Source organism: Sinocyclocheilus grahami, unplaced genomic scaffold, assembly GCF_001515645.1.
Source record: "Sinocyclocheilus grahami isolate Dianchi unplaced genomic scaffold, SAMN03320097.WGS_v1.1 scaffold383.1, whole genome shotgun sequence".
Taxonomy (NCBI): domain Eukaryota; kingdom Metazoa; phylum Chordata; class Actinopteri; order Cypriniformes; family Cyprinidae; genus Sinocyclocheilus; species Sinocyclocheilus grahami.
In genome coordinates, this window is record NW_015505562.1 from 520,950 (window position 1) to 538,593 (window position 17,644).

At 36.3% G+C, this 17,644-nt stretch overlaps 2 protein-coding genes across 2 annotated transcripts in view; one reads left to right on the forward strand and one right to left on the reverse strand.

Moving 5' to 3' along the window:
• LOC107549922 (uncharacterized) overlaps positions 1 to 3,302 on the forward strand; it is a 9,638-nt gene extending 6,336 nt beyond the window's left edge. The window contains exons 6-8 of the mRNA XM_016231107.1: positions 1,115 to 1,222; positions 1,663 to 1,788; positions 3,078 to 3,302. Of these exons, the coding sequence (XP_016086593.1) occupies positions 1,115 to 1,222; positions 1,663 to 1,788; positions 3,078 to 3,172 (329 nt within the window). The 3' untranslated portion in view covers positions 3,173 to 3,302. The remainder of the gene's footprint in view (positions 1 to 1,114; positions 1,223 to 1,662; positions 1,789 to 3,077) is intronic.
• Positions 3,303 to 6,328: 3,026 nt separating this feature from the next.
• LOC107549900 (basic leucine zipper and W2 domain-containing protein 1-B-like) lies at positions 6,329 to 7,686 on the reverse strand. The gene is made up of 6 exons (XM_016231085.1): positions 7,619 to 7,686; positions 7,072 to 7,245; positions 6,874 to 6,980; positions 6,704 to 6,772; positions 6,478 to 6,514; positions 6,329 to 6,348 (listed from the first exon to the last, which is right to left on the reverse strand). The coding sequence occupies exons 1-6, from the start codon at positions 7,680 to 7,682 to the stop codon at positions 6,329 to 6,331; spliced, it is 471 nt and encodes a 156-aa protein (XP_016086571.1). The 5' UTR covers positions 7,683 to 7,686.
• Positions 7,687 to 17,644: the final 9,958 nt, after the last annotated feature.

Below are 17,644 nucleotides of genomic sequence, written 5' to 3' on the forward strand. Positions count from 1 at the left end.
ATGGCTGAAATTAAGATCAACCTGTACCAGAATGACGGGAAGAAAAAAGTATGGAGAAGGCTTGGAACAGCTCATCTGTGAAACATGGTGGAGCAGTGTGATGGCATGAGCGTGCATGGCTTCCAGTGGCACTGGGTCACTGGTGTTTATTGATGACGTGACAGAAGACAGAAGCAGCCGGATGAATTCTGAAGTGTATAGAGATACCGTTTGCCCAGATTCAGCCAAATGGAGCCAAGTTGATTGGACAGTGCTTCATAGTACAAATGAACAATGACCCAAATCATACAGCAAAAGCAACCCAGGAGTTTTTGAAGGTAAAAAAGTAATTATTCTGCAATAGCCAAGTCAATCTTCTGATCTCTATCCGATTGAGCTGCATTTCACTCGCTGAAGACAAAACTAAAGGCAGAAAGACCCACAAACAAATAACAACTGAAGTCAGCTGCAGTAAAGGCCTGGCAAAGCAGCACAAAGGAGGAAACCCAGTCTCTGCTGATGTCCATGAGTTCCAGACTTAAGGCAGTCATTGCCTGCAAAGGATTCTCAACAAAATAATAAAAATGAACATTTTATTTATGATTATATTTATTTGTCCAATTACATTTGAGCCCCTGAAAATGGGGGGACTGTGTATAAAATGGTTGTATTTCCTAAGCGTTTTATGTTATATTTTCGTTCAACCCCTTGAATTAAAGCTTAAAGTCTGCACTTCAATTTCATCCTGATTGTTTCATTTGTATTATATTCTGGTGGCACACAGAGCCAAAATTATGAAAATTTTGTCAGTGTCCAAATATTTATGGACCTAACTGTATGTGCCATTATAGTGTTCTAACAGAGTTTGGCACATATGTACAAATAAAAACAAAATGCAAATCCTGAGGTTAATGTCTCTGTTGGCCTCTGGTTGTCTGGTAGTCCTTGTGTACAAAATTAATTAATTAGAACCTCAATTAATTCTGTTATTCATAATAAATAGAAATAATAAAATCTATATTCAATTCTTTGGCATTTACCAGGAAACCAAAGGGGAGCTGTCTGTGTCTTTGCATGGATAATCCATGAAGTGGGTCTCGTTTCATTTTGTTACTTTATTTTATAATTTCTACAGGTGAAGATGTTAACCAGGCTCTCAGAAACAATCATGTTTCAGAGGACATTGCAGAACAGGATACAAATGAAGATGGAGATGAGTCTGAAAACAATGAAGAAACAATGGGTGATTATAAATGTACTAAGTACAAAGTTGTAAGCAAGAGCGTGTAGTTTTGGATAAAAAAAAAATCTGATCAGTCTGGAATTTAAATATACATGACATGCACAAGGGCTGTCAATCAAAAATGTTTTCAAATACCAACTGGGCCTGTGTGAAATATTTGCCCCTGTAGTTAGGTCTACTAATTCCTACATCTATGAAACTGCATTCACAACGGGATTCAGCTGGACTACACAAACAGACCTGATTACTGCCAGCCCTGTTCAATTAAATCAACACTTAAATACAATTTTATCTACAGCATAAATTTGATTAACGTTGATTGAAGATTTTACGCAGTAACACACATTTAGCAGGCATCCAAGGAGAGCTGTCTGTTTCTTTGCATGTTTTAACCATGAACCGCGTATCATTTCATTTTCTTTTCTTTTTCATTTTTAAAGATGAAGATGTTAACCAGGCCCTCAAAAACAATCATGTTGCCGAGAACTATAAAAAACAGGACATAAATGAAGATGGAGCTGAGTCTGAGAAAAATGAAGAAGAATGGATGGATGATAATGAATCTGGTAAGTGCAACATTGTAAGCAACAACATGCAGGCTTGGATTAAAAAATATCCCTATGGTTGATCAGATGGGAACTTTAAACAAAATATACAAGATTTGCAAGGGATGTAGATAATCATCAGCTATAACAGAAAAATAAATATTTCAGACACATCTACAAAGGCAGTGTATTCCTTAAAAAATATATATAACATTGAGGGATCTTTTTGATTTGATATCTCAGCACTGTAAGTAGACCCACCCCCCACACCGGGTCTTCATACAGTGCTGTGAAAAAAAGTTTGCTCCAATCACGATTTCTTATGTTTCTGTGTATATCATACTAAATTGTATCAGAAATAAAAACAAAATGTAAAATTTATTAAAGCTGCAAGCAGAGATGAAAGGGCCCTCACACCTGGGCTCACCGCCACCCGGTGGCCGTCGGAAAACAGCGAATGGAGGGCAATATGCTTTTAAAGTGAAAAAAATAGGAGGGATATGTCAAAGTCATTTATATGTGCCAAACTTCCTTCTGCCAGCTGGTGGTGCTATGGCTGTAACTGAATATTGGCATGTAGGTGTCTTCAGGTCATGACTCTTACCTTTAAGAGTTAAGAGCTTATTTTGGGGCAGATTAGACTTTTTCATTTTGCTTTTCACTGACCCTTAAAATAGTGCTGCAGCTAAGGCATCAAAACCCAGGAAGATAAATTCACCATGGGTTCTCTCGAGATATTCATATGGGTCTTTACAATGGGGTTTTTCATTTCATTCATGAGTAAAATAAGAGAAACATAACTTGATCATACAAAAATCTCTCAAGGAAATCTGTATGTATTAAAAGTTATACATTTAGCTTTGATGAAATGATACTCAAAGAATGCACACATTTATATTTGTTTTTTAACAGTAGAATAGAGTGAGAAATGGGGTAAAGGGTTCTCTCGAGATATTCATATGGGTCTTTACAATGGGGTTTTTCAATTCATGAGTAAAATAAGAGAAACATAACTTGATCATACAAAAATCTCTCAAGGAAATCTGTATGTATTAAAAGTTATACATTTAGCTTTGATGAAATGATACTCAAAGAATGCACACATTTATTTGTTTTTTAACAGTAGAATAGAGTGAGAAATGGGGTAACGCACATCCAGATATTTTTGTTGAGAAACTGCCATTCCACAATACGGAATGCAATTTTCCCACTTTAGTATCTACTGTACTTGACGGGAACAAATTTGTGGAGCTCAGCAGAATGAATTGTAGCAACTGTTTTGTGACCAAACTACTTTTTTTGTGTTCTAGGCCAAGACCTTTACAGTTATGAAGAGAATAATCAGGAAATTAGTAAAGCCCAAGACCTCACTGGACCCGCACAAGACGGGAATATCAACGATTAACAAGTTAAATGACAAGCACTGAGCAGCAGGGACTCAGAAATAACTAACACTTTACAATAAGGTTAATTTGTTAACATTAATGCATTAAGTAACATGATCCAGCAATGAAGAATATATTTTTGCAGCATTTATTAACCCTCAAGCATCCTTTGGGATTTTTTTTTTTAAAATAGTTTCCTTAAAGGGGTCATATGATGCAATTTCAAGTTTTCCTTTCTCTTTGGAATGTTACAAGCTGTTCGAGCATAGATAAGATTCCTAAAGTTGCAAAGACTAAAGTCTCAAAACCAAAGAGATTCTTTATAAAAGTTAAGACTCGTCCACATCCTCCTAAAACGCCTCGTTTAAACACGCCCCCACATGTCTACATCACTGTGTGGGAAGATTTGCATAACGCCGCCCAAATGTTCACGCAAAGAAAGAAGGCGTAACTTTGATTCTCGCTGTAGTATTGATGCTGCCACCGCCGCCATGTCGTGGAGATGCTGTGTTTCATTGTAAAACTTTAAACAAAATATACAAGATTTGCAAGGGATGTAGATAATCATCAGCTATAACAGAAAAATAAATATTTCAGACACATCTACAAAGGCAGTGTATTCCTTAAAAAATATATATAACATTGAGGGATCTTTTTGATTTGATATCTCAGCACTGTAAGTAGACCCACCCCCCACACCGGGTCTTCATACAGTGCTGTGAAAAAAAGTTTGCTCCAATCACGATTTCTTATGTTTCTGTGTATATCATACTAAATTGTATCAGAAATAAAAACAAAATGTAAAATTTATTAAAGCTGCAAGCAGAGATGAAAGGGCCCTCACACCTGGGCTCACCGCCACCCGGTGGCCGTCGGAAAACAGCGAATGGAGGGCAATATGCTTTTAAAGTGAAAAAAATAGGAGGGATATGTCAAAGTCATTTATATGTGCCAAACTTCCTTCTGCCAGCTGGTGGTGCTATGGCTGTAACTGAATATTGGCATGTAGGTGTCTTCAGGTCATGACTCTTACCTTTAAGAGTTAAGAGCTTATTTTGGGGCAGATTAGACTTTTTCATTTTGCTTTTCACTGACCCTTAAAATAGTGCTGCAGCTAAGGCATCAAAACCCAGGAAGATAAATTCACCATGGGTTCTCTCGAGATATTCATATGGGTCTTTACAATGGGGTTTTTCAATTCATGAGTAAAATAAGAGAAACATAACTTGATCATACAAAAATCTCTCAAGGAAATCTGTATGTATTAAAAGTTATACATTTAGCTTTGATGAAATGATACTCAAAGAATGCACACATTTTTTTTAACATTTTAACAGTAGAATAGAGTGAGAAATGGGGTAAAGCACATCCAGATATTTTTGTTGAGAAACTGCCATTCGGAATGCAAGAATGCAATTTTCCCACTTTAGTATCTACTGTACTTGACGGGAACAAATTTGTGGAGCTCAGCAGAATGAATTGTAGCAACTGTTTTGTGACCAAACTACTTTTTTTGTGTTCTAGGCCAAGACCTTTACAGTTATGAAGAGAATAATCAGGAAATTAGTAAAGCCCAAGACCTCACTGGACCCGCACAAGACGGGAATATCAACGATTAACAAGTTAAATGACAAGCACTGAGCAGCAGGGACTCAGAAATAACTAACACTTTACAATAAGGTTAATTTGTTAACATTAATGCATTAAGTAACATGATCCAGCAATGAAGAATATATTTTTGCAGCATTTATTAACCCTCAAGCATCCTTTGGGATTTTTTTTTTTTAAATAGTTTCCTTAAAGGGGTCATATGATGCAATTTCAAGTTTTCCTTTCTCTTTGGAATGTTACAAGCTGTTCGAGCATAGATAAGATTCCTAAAGTTGCAAAGACTAAAGTCTCAAAACCAAAGAGATTCTTTATAAAAGTTAAGACTCGTCCACATCCTCCTAAAACGCCTCGTTTAAACACGCCCCCACATGTCTACATCACTGTGTGGGAAGATTTGCATAACGCCGCCCAAATGTTCACGCAAAGAAAGAAGGCGTAACTTTGATTCTCGCTGTAGTATTGATGCTGCCACCGCCGCCATGTCGTGGAGATGCTGTGTTTCATTGTAAAAGCGAAACTACTTTGTTTGGCCTTCCAAAAGTAGACACAAGTAGAACTCAGTGGTTAAGTTCTATTTACAACACTGTTCCACAACAGTTCAACCCAAATATTCAGATGTGTGCAGTGCATTTTACGGAGGACTGTTTCTTGATCCTGGGAAGGCTGTGCTCAAAGGCTGTTTCTATAAAGTGTTGCAGTTCCAACTTTGCAAGCACAGCCTGGCGCTTCTGACTCACAACCTGTAAGTACGTCTTAATATTTAAAGAATTTGCCACTGACGATTCAAACGCGAGTTTTGAGCAGTGTAGAGTAGCGTTTGTAGTTTGTCATTTCTCCGATCACAAATGCAGACATGGTTTTATGTTTACGCGGCGTGATACGCAACACTTAAAAAGACCGTGTAAGTCATTATAATCAGTAATTATGTCCCCACTGGATACAACAAATGCCTCGTTTGTAATGGGTTTTATTGTTTTTGTCTCGTCGTACCGGGACAAGGCATCACAATATGGTAAGGGGCGTAACATTTCTGTCACGAGCTTGAGTTATTCGGCCAATCACAACGCACTGGATAGCTGGCCAATCAGCGTATACCTCACTTTTCAGACCGATGAGCTTTGTAAAAATCGACGCATTTCAGAAAGGCGGGGCTTAGAGGAGCAACAATGTACATTGTGGAAAATAATTGTATTTTATTTTTTTTACCTTAAACCGCATAAACACATTTCATTACACAAAATAATGTTCTTTTTAGCAAAGTTATATGACCCCTTTAATCTGAGCGTTACAAAACTTGGCTACTTTTTCTAAGTTTGCCATCTGAACATACACCCCAAAAAAATATTAGAAATATAATTATTAGAAAATAAATTGTCTCTTCCTTACAGCATGGTCAGATTTGTCTGTAAGCATATTTTGGTGTCTTTGTATAGTCTCACCCAACTTTTTTTTTTTTAATAATTCTTTTTAACATTTTTTTTTAATAATTCTACAAATTTAACTTGTGATAAAATCTATAACCTAAGAGGTAAAGTTTGTTACAACAAAGGTTTATAGATTTCAGCCTATATGCAGTCATTGAGTACTACAGCCATATAGTGGCTATTGATATTTTTGACATTTTTATACCATCATTGGTATTTGAAGTTTTGGCTGCCTGAACTTACTGGAATTATTTATTATATATATATGTATATGGTGAACGTGATGTTACGCTCAGACTCACTGAACCCTTTTAAAAACGGGAGCAGCTGGGATGGGGAAAAAAAGTCACTATGATTTTTAACTCAAGTTAAAGTGTTATAGGCTGAGATTTTAGGTCCAAATTACCTTTTTAATCTCCTCTTCAAACCCTTTCTCCAGGTACTTGTTTAGTACCTGGAGAATTAACTTGTTAATGCCGGATTAACTTGTTAACCTAAAAATCAGGTCCAAATTACCTTTTTAATCTCCTCTTCAAACCCTTTCTCCAGGTACTTGTTTAGTACCTGGAGAATTAACTTGTTAACCTAAAAATCGGGCAAGCTTAAGAGTTAATTTGATAATATTAACTCCATTAGACCCCATTTTTATCTTTAGACCCTGTTCTGGAAGCACATTACTAAGAAACTTTAAATACCTGAGCATATGCTTTCATGGTCTTAACATCTTCTGGTGCTGTGAAGAGACAGAAGTTAGTCCGAGTCATGTCGTCAGATAAGGCACCTCCCGGAGCAAATGGGAACAGAGTCAAATGGAAAAGCTCTAGTTAAACTATGCTTCACAACCGAAACAAAGGAGATCCAAGAACTCCACACCCTCTTACCCAGTATTCCACCAGCTACCAGGATATCAAACAGGGTTTCTCCATGGCGACAATAATCGCGCTTGGCTCCAGAGGAATCTAGGAACTTGGCAACCACCTCTAAATCAGTGCCAGTTTGATTTAATCCTTGTACAATGCTCTCCTGAAACTGTGTAGGGTCAAATCTCTCCTCTTCATCTGTTGAAAAGGAAGGAGGCAGAAGAAAATGAGATGTAGAGTGTCTGGACCAGGGGTCACAAGGCCTAGGCAAAAAGAACATTCATTAGCTTACTAATATCATTTCAAACATCTACTTAAATTATCTTAATTAGGAAAGCTGAATTATATTCAGCTAATTCTGGAATTTTGTAATGCTGCCAGATATTACACAAAATTCAGCCAAGTAGTAACTACATAGTGAAATTGTGTTTTCAGAACATTTTCAAGGGCATATTGTAAGTAATGGTTCAGGGCAAGCTAGCACATGTGGCACGTCAATGGCTGTTAAGTTTAACTTCCACTAAGGTATGCATGACAACTTGCCCCGGTCCCCTTAAAAATAAAAACAAACCTCTCTTTCGAGTCTTAAAACGCTGGCCTGTTAGCGTTGGCTTCCACTGCTTTTGATTTCTCATAAAAGACACCCTAAAAAAAGGAAACAGATCATGTTAGCGCAATTCACGTGGGTACAAAACTCGACGTACAGTTGAGAAAGACGGGAAAGGGCCATCTTGGAAAAGTTAACGTTACTCTCAACAGGAAAAAAAACATGTCCATTGTGATAGTTGTAACAACTAAAAACTATCGAGAGTAAAACCGAATGAGTGAGAACACGAAAAAACAGTCTTTGATGTTCTTTTACATTTAACAAAGTTTCAGAATTTCATAAACCCTCTCAGCGTTTGACGCTGTTCAGTAACATGGTTCAGAAAGTAGGTTATTCGCTACCACTCATTACTAAACATAAAATACGATTAAAAAAATCTCAATAAGCTTTAAACATGAATCCCTGGGTCAGTTACGTTAAAGAAGGTATAAAATAAGCTCACATTAAACATTTTACAAGACAAATCAACACTTACAGAAATGTATGAATAAAGACAACTGGTTCCAAGGAGTAAATAAACCGAATGTATAATCACAAGCACAGCACACTTCACCTCACACAAACTCCGCACGAGTTTAATAAACCTTTAAAAAGTCTGGACTAGTTATTAATTTGAGTTATTTATTATTATTATTATTATTTTAATTGACTAGTTTATTGAAATATTTAACAATCTATTGGGAAAAAAAAAGTTGAGTATCATATTTAATACACCAGGTTTATATGGCTCATAATATTGGATAATAATAATCACTTAAAGATGTATGATATTTACATATTGAAACAATCACAAGCACAGCACACTTCACCTCACACAAACTCCGCACGAGTTTAATAAACCTTTAAAAAGTCTGGACTAGTTATTAATTTGAGTTATTTATTATTATTATTATTATTTTAATTGACTAGTTTATTGAAATATTTAACAATCTATTGGGAAAAAAAAAAGTTGAGTATCATATTTAATACACCAGGTTTATATGGCTCATAATATTGGATAATAATAATCACTTAAAGATGTATGATATTTACATATTGAAACGCGTTTTCTAGAAATGTTATTTGTAGGTTTACTTTATAAAAAAAAATTAAAAAAAACTAAGAGGCCTTTGGTAGTAGATTGTGTACTATTATTATTATTATTTTTTTTAAAACAAAGATCATGTTGATAATTTAGAGGTCTTGGAAACGTATCAGATATAATACAAGGCTCACACAAACTCCGCACGAGTTTAATAAACCTTTAAAAAGTCTGGACTAGTTATTAATTTGAGTTATTTATTATTATTATTATTATTTTAATTGACTAGTTTATTGAAATATTTAACAATCTATTGGGAAAAAAAAAGTTGAGTATCATATTTAATACACCAGGTTTATATGGCTCATAATATTGGATAATAATAATCACTTAAAGATGTATGATATTTACATATTGAAACGCGTTTTCTAGAAATGTTATTTGTAGGTTTACTTTATAAAAAAAATTAAAAAAAACTAAGAGGCCTTTGGTAGTAGATTGTGTACTATTATTATTATTTTTTTTTTTAAACAAAGATCATGATAATTTAGAGGTCTTGGAAACGTATCAGATATAATACAAGGCTTAAATAGGGTTAAAGGTCTCCAAGGAACTTGTGGGTTCCAAGTTCCTCAGAGAACAAAAGGATCCCTAGAGGTTTGTCAGATCAGATAATTCTGTCAGTGAGGTGATCAAGAACCCCAAATGGTGTCTTTAATTTTTATGGTGTAGTGTTTAAATTTAGTCTTAGTCAATTAATATTCGTGCCTATTTAAACAAACAAAACAATTTTGATAAAATAATGTTCTATAAAGAAACAGTTTGCCGTTTTGTATTTATTAAACTGGTGATCCATAAAATGTTTATTTTTGAACAAACATTCTGTTGTATAGTTAATTCAGTTATCATAAATTTGTCTCAGAAAGTACCCAAATATTTTAAATTCAGGGTAACATAACATAATATGTCACATTATGAGTCAACACCTGGCAAAATATATTGTGTTGTTACGCAACCTTCCCTGGAACAAAATGTCTTTCACAACACTTTGCTGGGTCACATGACTAAGACATGTAAAACTTAAGTCCAATAATTGTGTCTGAGGTCACTGAATCCTAACTTTAAACAGAGACAATGATTCTGCAGTTCAGAGCCTGTCAACACTAAATGGATTAAAAAAGTTTGAACTTTCCATGGAAGTACTGTATGACTAAGTCGGTATTGTACATCCAGTGTACATCAACCACAAAAGAAAAGCAAATAGCTTACTCAGCATTTTGTTTTCTAGTTTGACAGAATGTTCTGTACATTTTAAAACACACCCAGTGCTTCATGTGTTCTTTGCCATCTTTATTCCCAAAGGCAATAAAATCAGAATGCTCTCATTCATCTGACACGCATGACCACAGACTTTAAACATGACACTTGTTCGGGCTTTCTCAGCCTATAGTATCTTGGGCTCTGTTGCAGTTGTGTGAAAATGAGATGCAGCATCATAGCAGACTTAAACTTTATAGTCATGATAGAGCACCCATCCATGTGTACATATTTACAGTGGTGTGCAAAAGGTTTTGCCCCCTTCCTGTTTTTTATTTTTTGCATATTTGTCACACTTGAATGATTCGGATCAAACTAATTTTAATATTACACCAAGATAACCCGAGAAAATACAAAATGCAGTTTTGAAATAATGATTTAATGTATTAAGGGAAAAAAGCTGTCCAAACCTGCCTGGCACTACGTGAAAAGTAATTGCCCCCTAAATCTAATAACTGGTTGTGCCATCCTTTGCAGCAACAACTGCAATCAAGCGCTTGCGATAACTGCAATGAGTCTTTCACATCGCTGTGGAGGAATTTTGGCCCACTCTTCTTTGCAGAATTGTTTGAATTCAGTCACATTCGAGGGTTTTCGAGCATGAATGGACTGTTTAAGGTAATGACACAGCATCTCAATCGGATTTAAGTCTGGATTTTGACTTGGCCACTCCAAAACCTTCATTTTGTTTTTCTTGAGCCATTCAGAGGTGGACTTGCTGGTGTGTTTGGGATCATTGTCCTTCTGCATAACCCAAGTGCGCTTGAGCTTGAGGTCACAAACTGACAGCCGGACATTCTCCTTCAGGATTTTCTGATAGAGGGCAGAATTCATGGTGTAGCGTCTGGACCAATCAAACACACAATTTTTCATTTGATTATCAGTTATTCATTAGATTAGACAATTTTTCATTTGATTATCAGTTATTCATTAGATTAACAAATCGTCACAGTCCCCTCACCCAATAAACTGTTTTTGGTCAGCAGTGGCTTTTGCCTTGGAACTCTCCCATGGATGCCATTTTTGCCCAGTCTCTTTCTTATTGTTGAATCATGAGCACTGACCTTAATTGAGGCAAGTGAGGCCTGCAGTTCTTTAGATGTTGTTCTGGGTTCTTTTATGACCTCCTGGATGAGTCATTAGGCGCGTTTCCATTACAGATTTGCACAAAACTTTGGCGATATTTTATAAATGTCGATAAAAAAGTATTGCGAAATGACGGCGTTTCCATTAACCAATGTTATGCGACTAAAACGTAAGATTTTGCCTCTCACGATAAGTCATGGCAACGGATTTTAGTGGGATTTTGACGGATTTTGGCTATATTTATTCAAAGGAGGCTTATGTGTGTATCTTTACAGAAGCAGCAAAGAGAGCCGCTTCAGAAACGGGTGTGACGCGGCTGGAATAAACCATAGCCTGTATAAAAACATAAACAAAAGCATTGAGTGGCCACAATCAGCTTCAGTGACTGTATCAGAGCCACACTGCACCGCAGACGTGTGCAGTGTAAATTGTCTAAGCATTAATGGTAGGGAAAGCCCCTTATACTGGAGCGCGGCCACTTATGACGTGTTTCTTGGAGGTTATAGTACTTTGAAGAATGATCATATGACTTTTTACATACGCCATGTGATCTGTAAATTCGAAAAAGACGTTTCCATTGTAGTTTTGCGAATTATTCCTTTTTTGCATTGCCTGAAAAACCACCTCATGCTAGCGTGTAAACTTTTTTGCGATTTATATGGGAGTTTTTGCGAAATTGACACGTTTCCATTAAGTGTATTTTCAATTTCAATTTTCACAATTTGAAGGGTAATGGGAACGCGCCTATTGCGCTCTTGGAGTAATTTTGGTTGGCCGGCTACTCCAGGGAAGGTTCACCACTGATACAAGTTTTCTCCATTTGTGGATAATGGCTCTGATCGTGGTTCACTGGAGTCCCAAAGCCTTAGAAATGGCTTTATAATCCTTTCCAGACTGATGCATGTCAACTATTGTTTCTCATCTGTTCTTGAATTTCTTTAGATCGGCATGCTGTGTCGCTCTTTAAGCATGCTTCGCTTTGTCAGACAGGTTCTATTTAAGTGATTTCTTGATTCAACAGGTCTGGCAGTAATCAGGCCTGGGTGTGGCTAGTGAAATTTTACTTGGCTTTCTAAAATAATGTGGTTAATCACAGTTCTTTCATGATTTAACAGGAGGGGGGGAATTTTTCACGTAGGGCCAGGTAGGTTTACTTTTTGCCATAGCTATTGAGCCCCTTTTAATAATGCTTAGAACACTTCCTGTATTTCAAGGTATAATCCGCAAGGTAATTGAACATAAATTAGCCCTATACGCTGACAACTTATTACTCTACGTTTCCGATCCAATTGCATCTATTCCTGTGATAATACATCTGTTAGATGATTTTGGGAAATTCTCTGGGTATAAACTAAATCTGCAGAAGAGTGAATGTTTACCCATAAATCAATCTGCCCAAAAATTAAAACCGAATGACATACCTTTCCACTTGGAGAGTTCTAAATTCAAGTATCTTGATGTTAATGTTACCCTTTCTTATTCTGCCTTAAAAGCAGCACATTTTACACCGTTAGTTTCATACATGAAGTCAGCTTTTTTAAGATGGGCGGCTCTTCCATTATCTCCACTAAGTAGGATAAACACTGTAAAAATGAATATTCTCCCCAAATTTCTTTACCTCTTTCAAGCTTAGTTTTGCGAATTATTCCTTTTTTGCATTGCCTGAAAAACCACCTCATGCTAGCGTGTAAACTTTTTTGCGATTTATATGGGAGTTTTTGCGAAATTGACACGTTTCCATTAAGTGTATTTTCAATTTCAATTTTCACAATTTGAAGGGTAATGGGAACGCGCCTATTGCGCTCTTGGAGTAATTTTGGTTGGCCGGCTACTCCAGGGAAGGTTCACCACTGATACAAGTTTTCTCCATTTGTGGATAATGGCTCTGATCGTGGTTCACTGGAGTCCCAAAGCCTTAGAAATGGCTTTATAATCCTTTCCAGACTGATGCATGTCAACTATTGTTTCTCATCTGTTCTTGAATTTCTTTAGATCGGCATGCTGTGTCGCTCTTTAAGCATGCTTCGCTTTGTCAGACAGGTTCTATTTAAGTGATTTCTTGATTCAACAGGTCTGGCAGTAATCAGGCCTGGGTGTGGCTAGTGAAATTTTACTTGGCTTTCTAAAATAATGTGGTTAATCACAGTTCTTTCATGATTTAACAGGAGGGGGGGAATTTTTCACGTAGGGCCAGGTAGGTTTGGACAGCTTTTTTCCCTTACTAAATGAAATCATCATTTAAAAACTGCATTTTGTATTTACTTGCATTTATCTTTGTTTAATATGAACATTTGTTTGATGATCTGAATCTTTTAAGTGTGACAAATATGCAAAAAATAAAAAAGGGGGCAAAAACCTTTTCATGGCACTGTATGTACATTTATATATTTTATTTATTAATGTATATGCCTTCATAATACGATGAGAGCTAGCTCTCCCTGAATGGGCATTACATATATACGGCGATATTCTTGGTCACACTATTTACAAAGTGGTTCCCGAACACTGTGTATAGACCAACATTCAATTCAATTCGATTCAAGTTTATTTGTATAGCGCTTTTCACGATACAAATCATTGCAAAGCAACTTTACAGCAAATTAAGTTTCTACAATATTTAGTGGTAGCTTCTCAATGGTGACTGTCAGTTAATGTACATATGACAGAAATGTACGGAAAAATCTATTAAATATGTAATCAATTAAAGACGTAATCAAACAGACGATGAACACTATTAACAGCAATTATTATATGATGCAATCAAACTTATAGCAAAATTTGGTAGTTCTGTATGTGGTTTCAGGGTTGGCATCATCTGAGGGGTTGGCATCATCTCTTCTCAGGTGTTCTGGATGCAGACTGAAGCTTGTGTAAATCCTAGTTACCATGGGATGTCAGAGAAACAGAGAAACAAATAGAGACATAATTAGCGTAGCTGCTGTTCCAAACAAGCAAAATTTATTTGTGTAACCCAAGCTAAAGAATAATAATGTACATTTGATCAGATATAAAGAGAGATATATACACACATATATATATATATATATATATATATATATATATATATATATATATATATATATATGCTGTAATCCTAAATTTCTCCAATTCTGTTCCGATGAAGAAACTCATCTACATCTTGGATGGCCTGAGGGTGAATACATTTTCAGCAAATGTTCCTTTTTGAGTAAACTATTCCTTTTCAAGACGCATTTCCATCAAAAGGCACATCATCAAGGTTTTCAAAACATTTTGATGCCAAGGACCCACAAAAAGAACTCTCTTTCTGAAATACAAAGACTATATTACAGTATACATTCTATATATCCAGCTATATATTCTACGATTCATTTTGTACTACAGTATGTCAGAAAAATTATGAGTTTAATATTATGAAAAGAAGATTGTTTAAAAGTTAAATTAAGGATAGAGTGGGATTATCTGTTTAGAGTTCTGGAGGAGTTCGGTTTTGGGGAGGGATTGATATCATGGATACGTCTACTATATGCTGACCCACAAGCTTCAGTTTCTACTAACAGTGTTAACTCCGAGTATTTTACCTTATCACGGGGTACACGCCAGGGATGCCCCCTATCCCCATTACTTTTTGCCATAGCTATTGAGCCCCTTTTAATAATGCTTAGAACACTTCCTGTATTTCAAGGTATAATCCGCAAGGTAATTGAACATAAATTAGCCCTATACGCTGACAACTTATTACTCTACATTACCGATCCAATTGCATCTATTCCTGTGATAATACATCTATTAGATGATTTTGGGAAATTCTCTGGGTATAAACTAAATCTGCAGAAGAGTGAATGTTTACCCATAAATCAATCTGCCCAAAAATTAAAACCGAATGACATACCTTTCCACTTGGAGAGTTCTAAATTCAAGTATCTTGGTGTTAATGTTACCCTTTCTTAAGCAGCACATTTTACACCGTTAGTTTCATACATGAAGTCAGCTTTTTTAAGATGGGCGGCTCTTCCATTATCTCCACTAAGTAGGATAAACACTGTAAAAATGAATATTCTCCCCAAATTTCTTTACCTCTTTCAAGCTATTCCTGTTTCTGCCCAAATATTTCTTCAAGAATATAGATCAATTAATCTCCTCCTTTTATATGGGCAGGTAAAACTCCTAGAGTTTCCAAAATTTTGCTTCAAAAAAGTAGAGGGCTTTCACTGCCCAATTTTATGTTGGGCTTATTGGGCAGCAAATATTCAGAAGCTGGTGTTCTGGTAGAGGCCTCCTCTTTACCATGGTGCTACTTAGAAGCTAAGACTTGTATTTCAACATCTCTCCCTGCTATGGTGTTCTCTTCTCTCCCCATGTCCCCTTCACACTACACAGATAATCCAATAGTATGCTCTTCTCTTAAAATATTCTTTCAATTTCGACGTCATTTTAAATTTATCTTGGCATCAACCATGGCTCCAATACATAATAATCATCTCTTTCTTCCTCCCTTTTCAGATTCTGTATTCTCTTTCTGGGAAAAGAACTTTCCACTTGGAGAGTTCTAAATTCAAGTATCTTGGTGTTAATGTTACCCTTTCTTAAGCAGCACATTTTACACCGTTAGTTTCATACATGAAGTCAGCTTTTTTAAGATGGGCGGCTCTTCCATTATCTCCACTAAGTAGGATAAACACTGTAAAAATGAATATTCTCCCCAAATTTCTTTACCTCTTTCAAGCTATTCCTGTTTCTGCCCAAATATTTCTTCAAGAATATAGATCAATTAATCTCCTCCTTTTATATGGGCAGGTAAAACTCCTAGAGTTTCCAAAATTTTGCTTCAAAAAAGTAGAGGGCTTTCACTGCCCAATTTTATGTTGGGCTTATTGGGCAGCAAATATTCAGAAGCTGGTGTTCTGGTAGAGGCCTCCTCTTTACCATGGTGCTACTTAGAAGCTAAGACTTGTATTTCAACATCTCTCCCTGCTATGGTGTTCTCTTCTCTCCCCATGTCCCCTTCACATTACACGGATAATCCAATAGTATGCTCTTCTCTTAAAATATTCTTTCAATTTCGACGTCATTTTAAATTTATCTTGGCATCAACCATGGCTCCAATACATAATAATCATCTCTTTCTTCCTCCCTTTTCAGATTCTGTATTCTCTTTCTGGGAAAAGAAAGGTCTGAAATGCTTTGAAGATCTTTTCATTAATAATGTGTTTGCTTCCTCTCACCTATTTTGGTACTTTCAAATTGGGCACTGGGTTCCCTCTCTACCTACAAAGTCTCCATGGGAGGAGGCATTTAAACTGAATCTTCATATGGGGGGGATTATCTATAAGATATATGCAATTATCCTGTCAAAGGATAATTCTCACAGCATTAAAATAATCAGGGCTTGGGAAGAGGAACTTGACCTCGAGTTTGAGGATGACTACTGGAGTAGAGTATTACACAATGTACGTACCACCACTTCGTGTGCTAGACTTAGCTTTATACAATTTAAAAGGCAAAACTTTCTAAAATACGCTAAAGAATAATAATGTACATTTGATCAGATATAACTGCAGTACAAGATTATGAGATGCATTATTTGAATGCTTGGCCAAAGAGATGTGTCTTTAATCTAGATTTAAACCGAGAGAGTGTGTCTGAACCCAGAACATTATCAGGAAGGCTATTCCAGAGTTTGGGAGCCAAATGCAAAAAAGCTCTACCTCCTTTAGTTGACTTTGCTATCCTAGGTACTACCAAAAGTCCAGAGTTTTGCGACCTTAGGGAGCATGATGGGTTGTAGCGTGGTAGAAGACTAGTTAGGTGTCTGTATTTGAGGAAGCTTTAGATCTAGGTATGTTGCCCCCAACACTGAGACAAGCATCTATAACTCTAGTGCCTAAAAATGGGAAGGAGCCAACATTATGTAACTCATAAAGACCTATTAGCCTCTTCAATGTTGATGTTAAGATTTTAGCCAAGATTTTGGCCTCTCGTTTAGAGGCAGTACTTCCTGGTATTATCTCAGAGGAACAAACTGGATTCATTAAAGGATGGTACTCATTCTCTAACATTCGTACTCCTTTTTTTAATATTTTATACTCAAGACAAAATAGTGTTTCCTCTGAGGTGATCATTTCGTTAGACGCCGAAAAAGGAATTTGATAGGATAGAGTGGGATTATCTGTTTAGAGTTATGGAGGAGTTCGGTTTTGGGGAGGGATTGATTTCATGGATACGTCTACTATATGCTGACCCACAAGCTTCAGTTTCTACTAACAGTGTTAACTCCGAGTATTTTACCTTATCACGGGGTACACGCCAGGGATGCCCCCTATCCCCATTACTTTTTGCCATAGCTATTGAGCCCCTTTTAATAATGCTTAGAACACTTCCTGTATTTCAAGGTATAATCCGCAAGGTAATTGAACATAAATTAGCCCTATACGCTGACAACTTATTACTCTACATTACCGATCCAATTGCATCTATTCCTGTGATAATACATCTATTAGATGATTTTGGGAAATTCTCTGGGTATAAACTAAATCTGCAGAAGAGTGAATGTTTACCCATAAATCAATCTGCCCAAAAATTAAAAC

Excerpts from the sequence above, each read along its gene's own strand:
- LOC107549900 (XM_016231085.1), bottom strand. The coding sequence starts at position 7,682 with ATGAGAAATCAAAAGCAGTGGAAGCCAACGCTAACAGGCCAGCGTTTT. Across the intron at positions 6,515-6,703 it reads TTGAAGAGGAGATTAAAAAG|CTGCTCCCGTTTTTAAAAGG; the intron begins GTAATTTGGACC and ends TCCCCATCCCAG. Across the intron at positions 6,349-6,477 it reads AGGGTTCAGTGAGTCTGAGC|TACTCAATGACTGCATATAG; the intron begins GTAACATCACGT and ends ATATGGCTGTAG.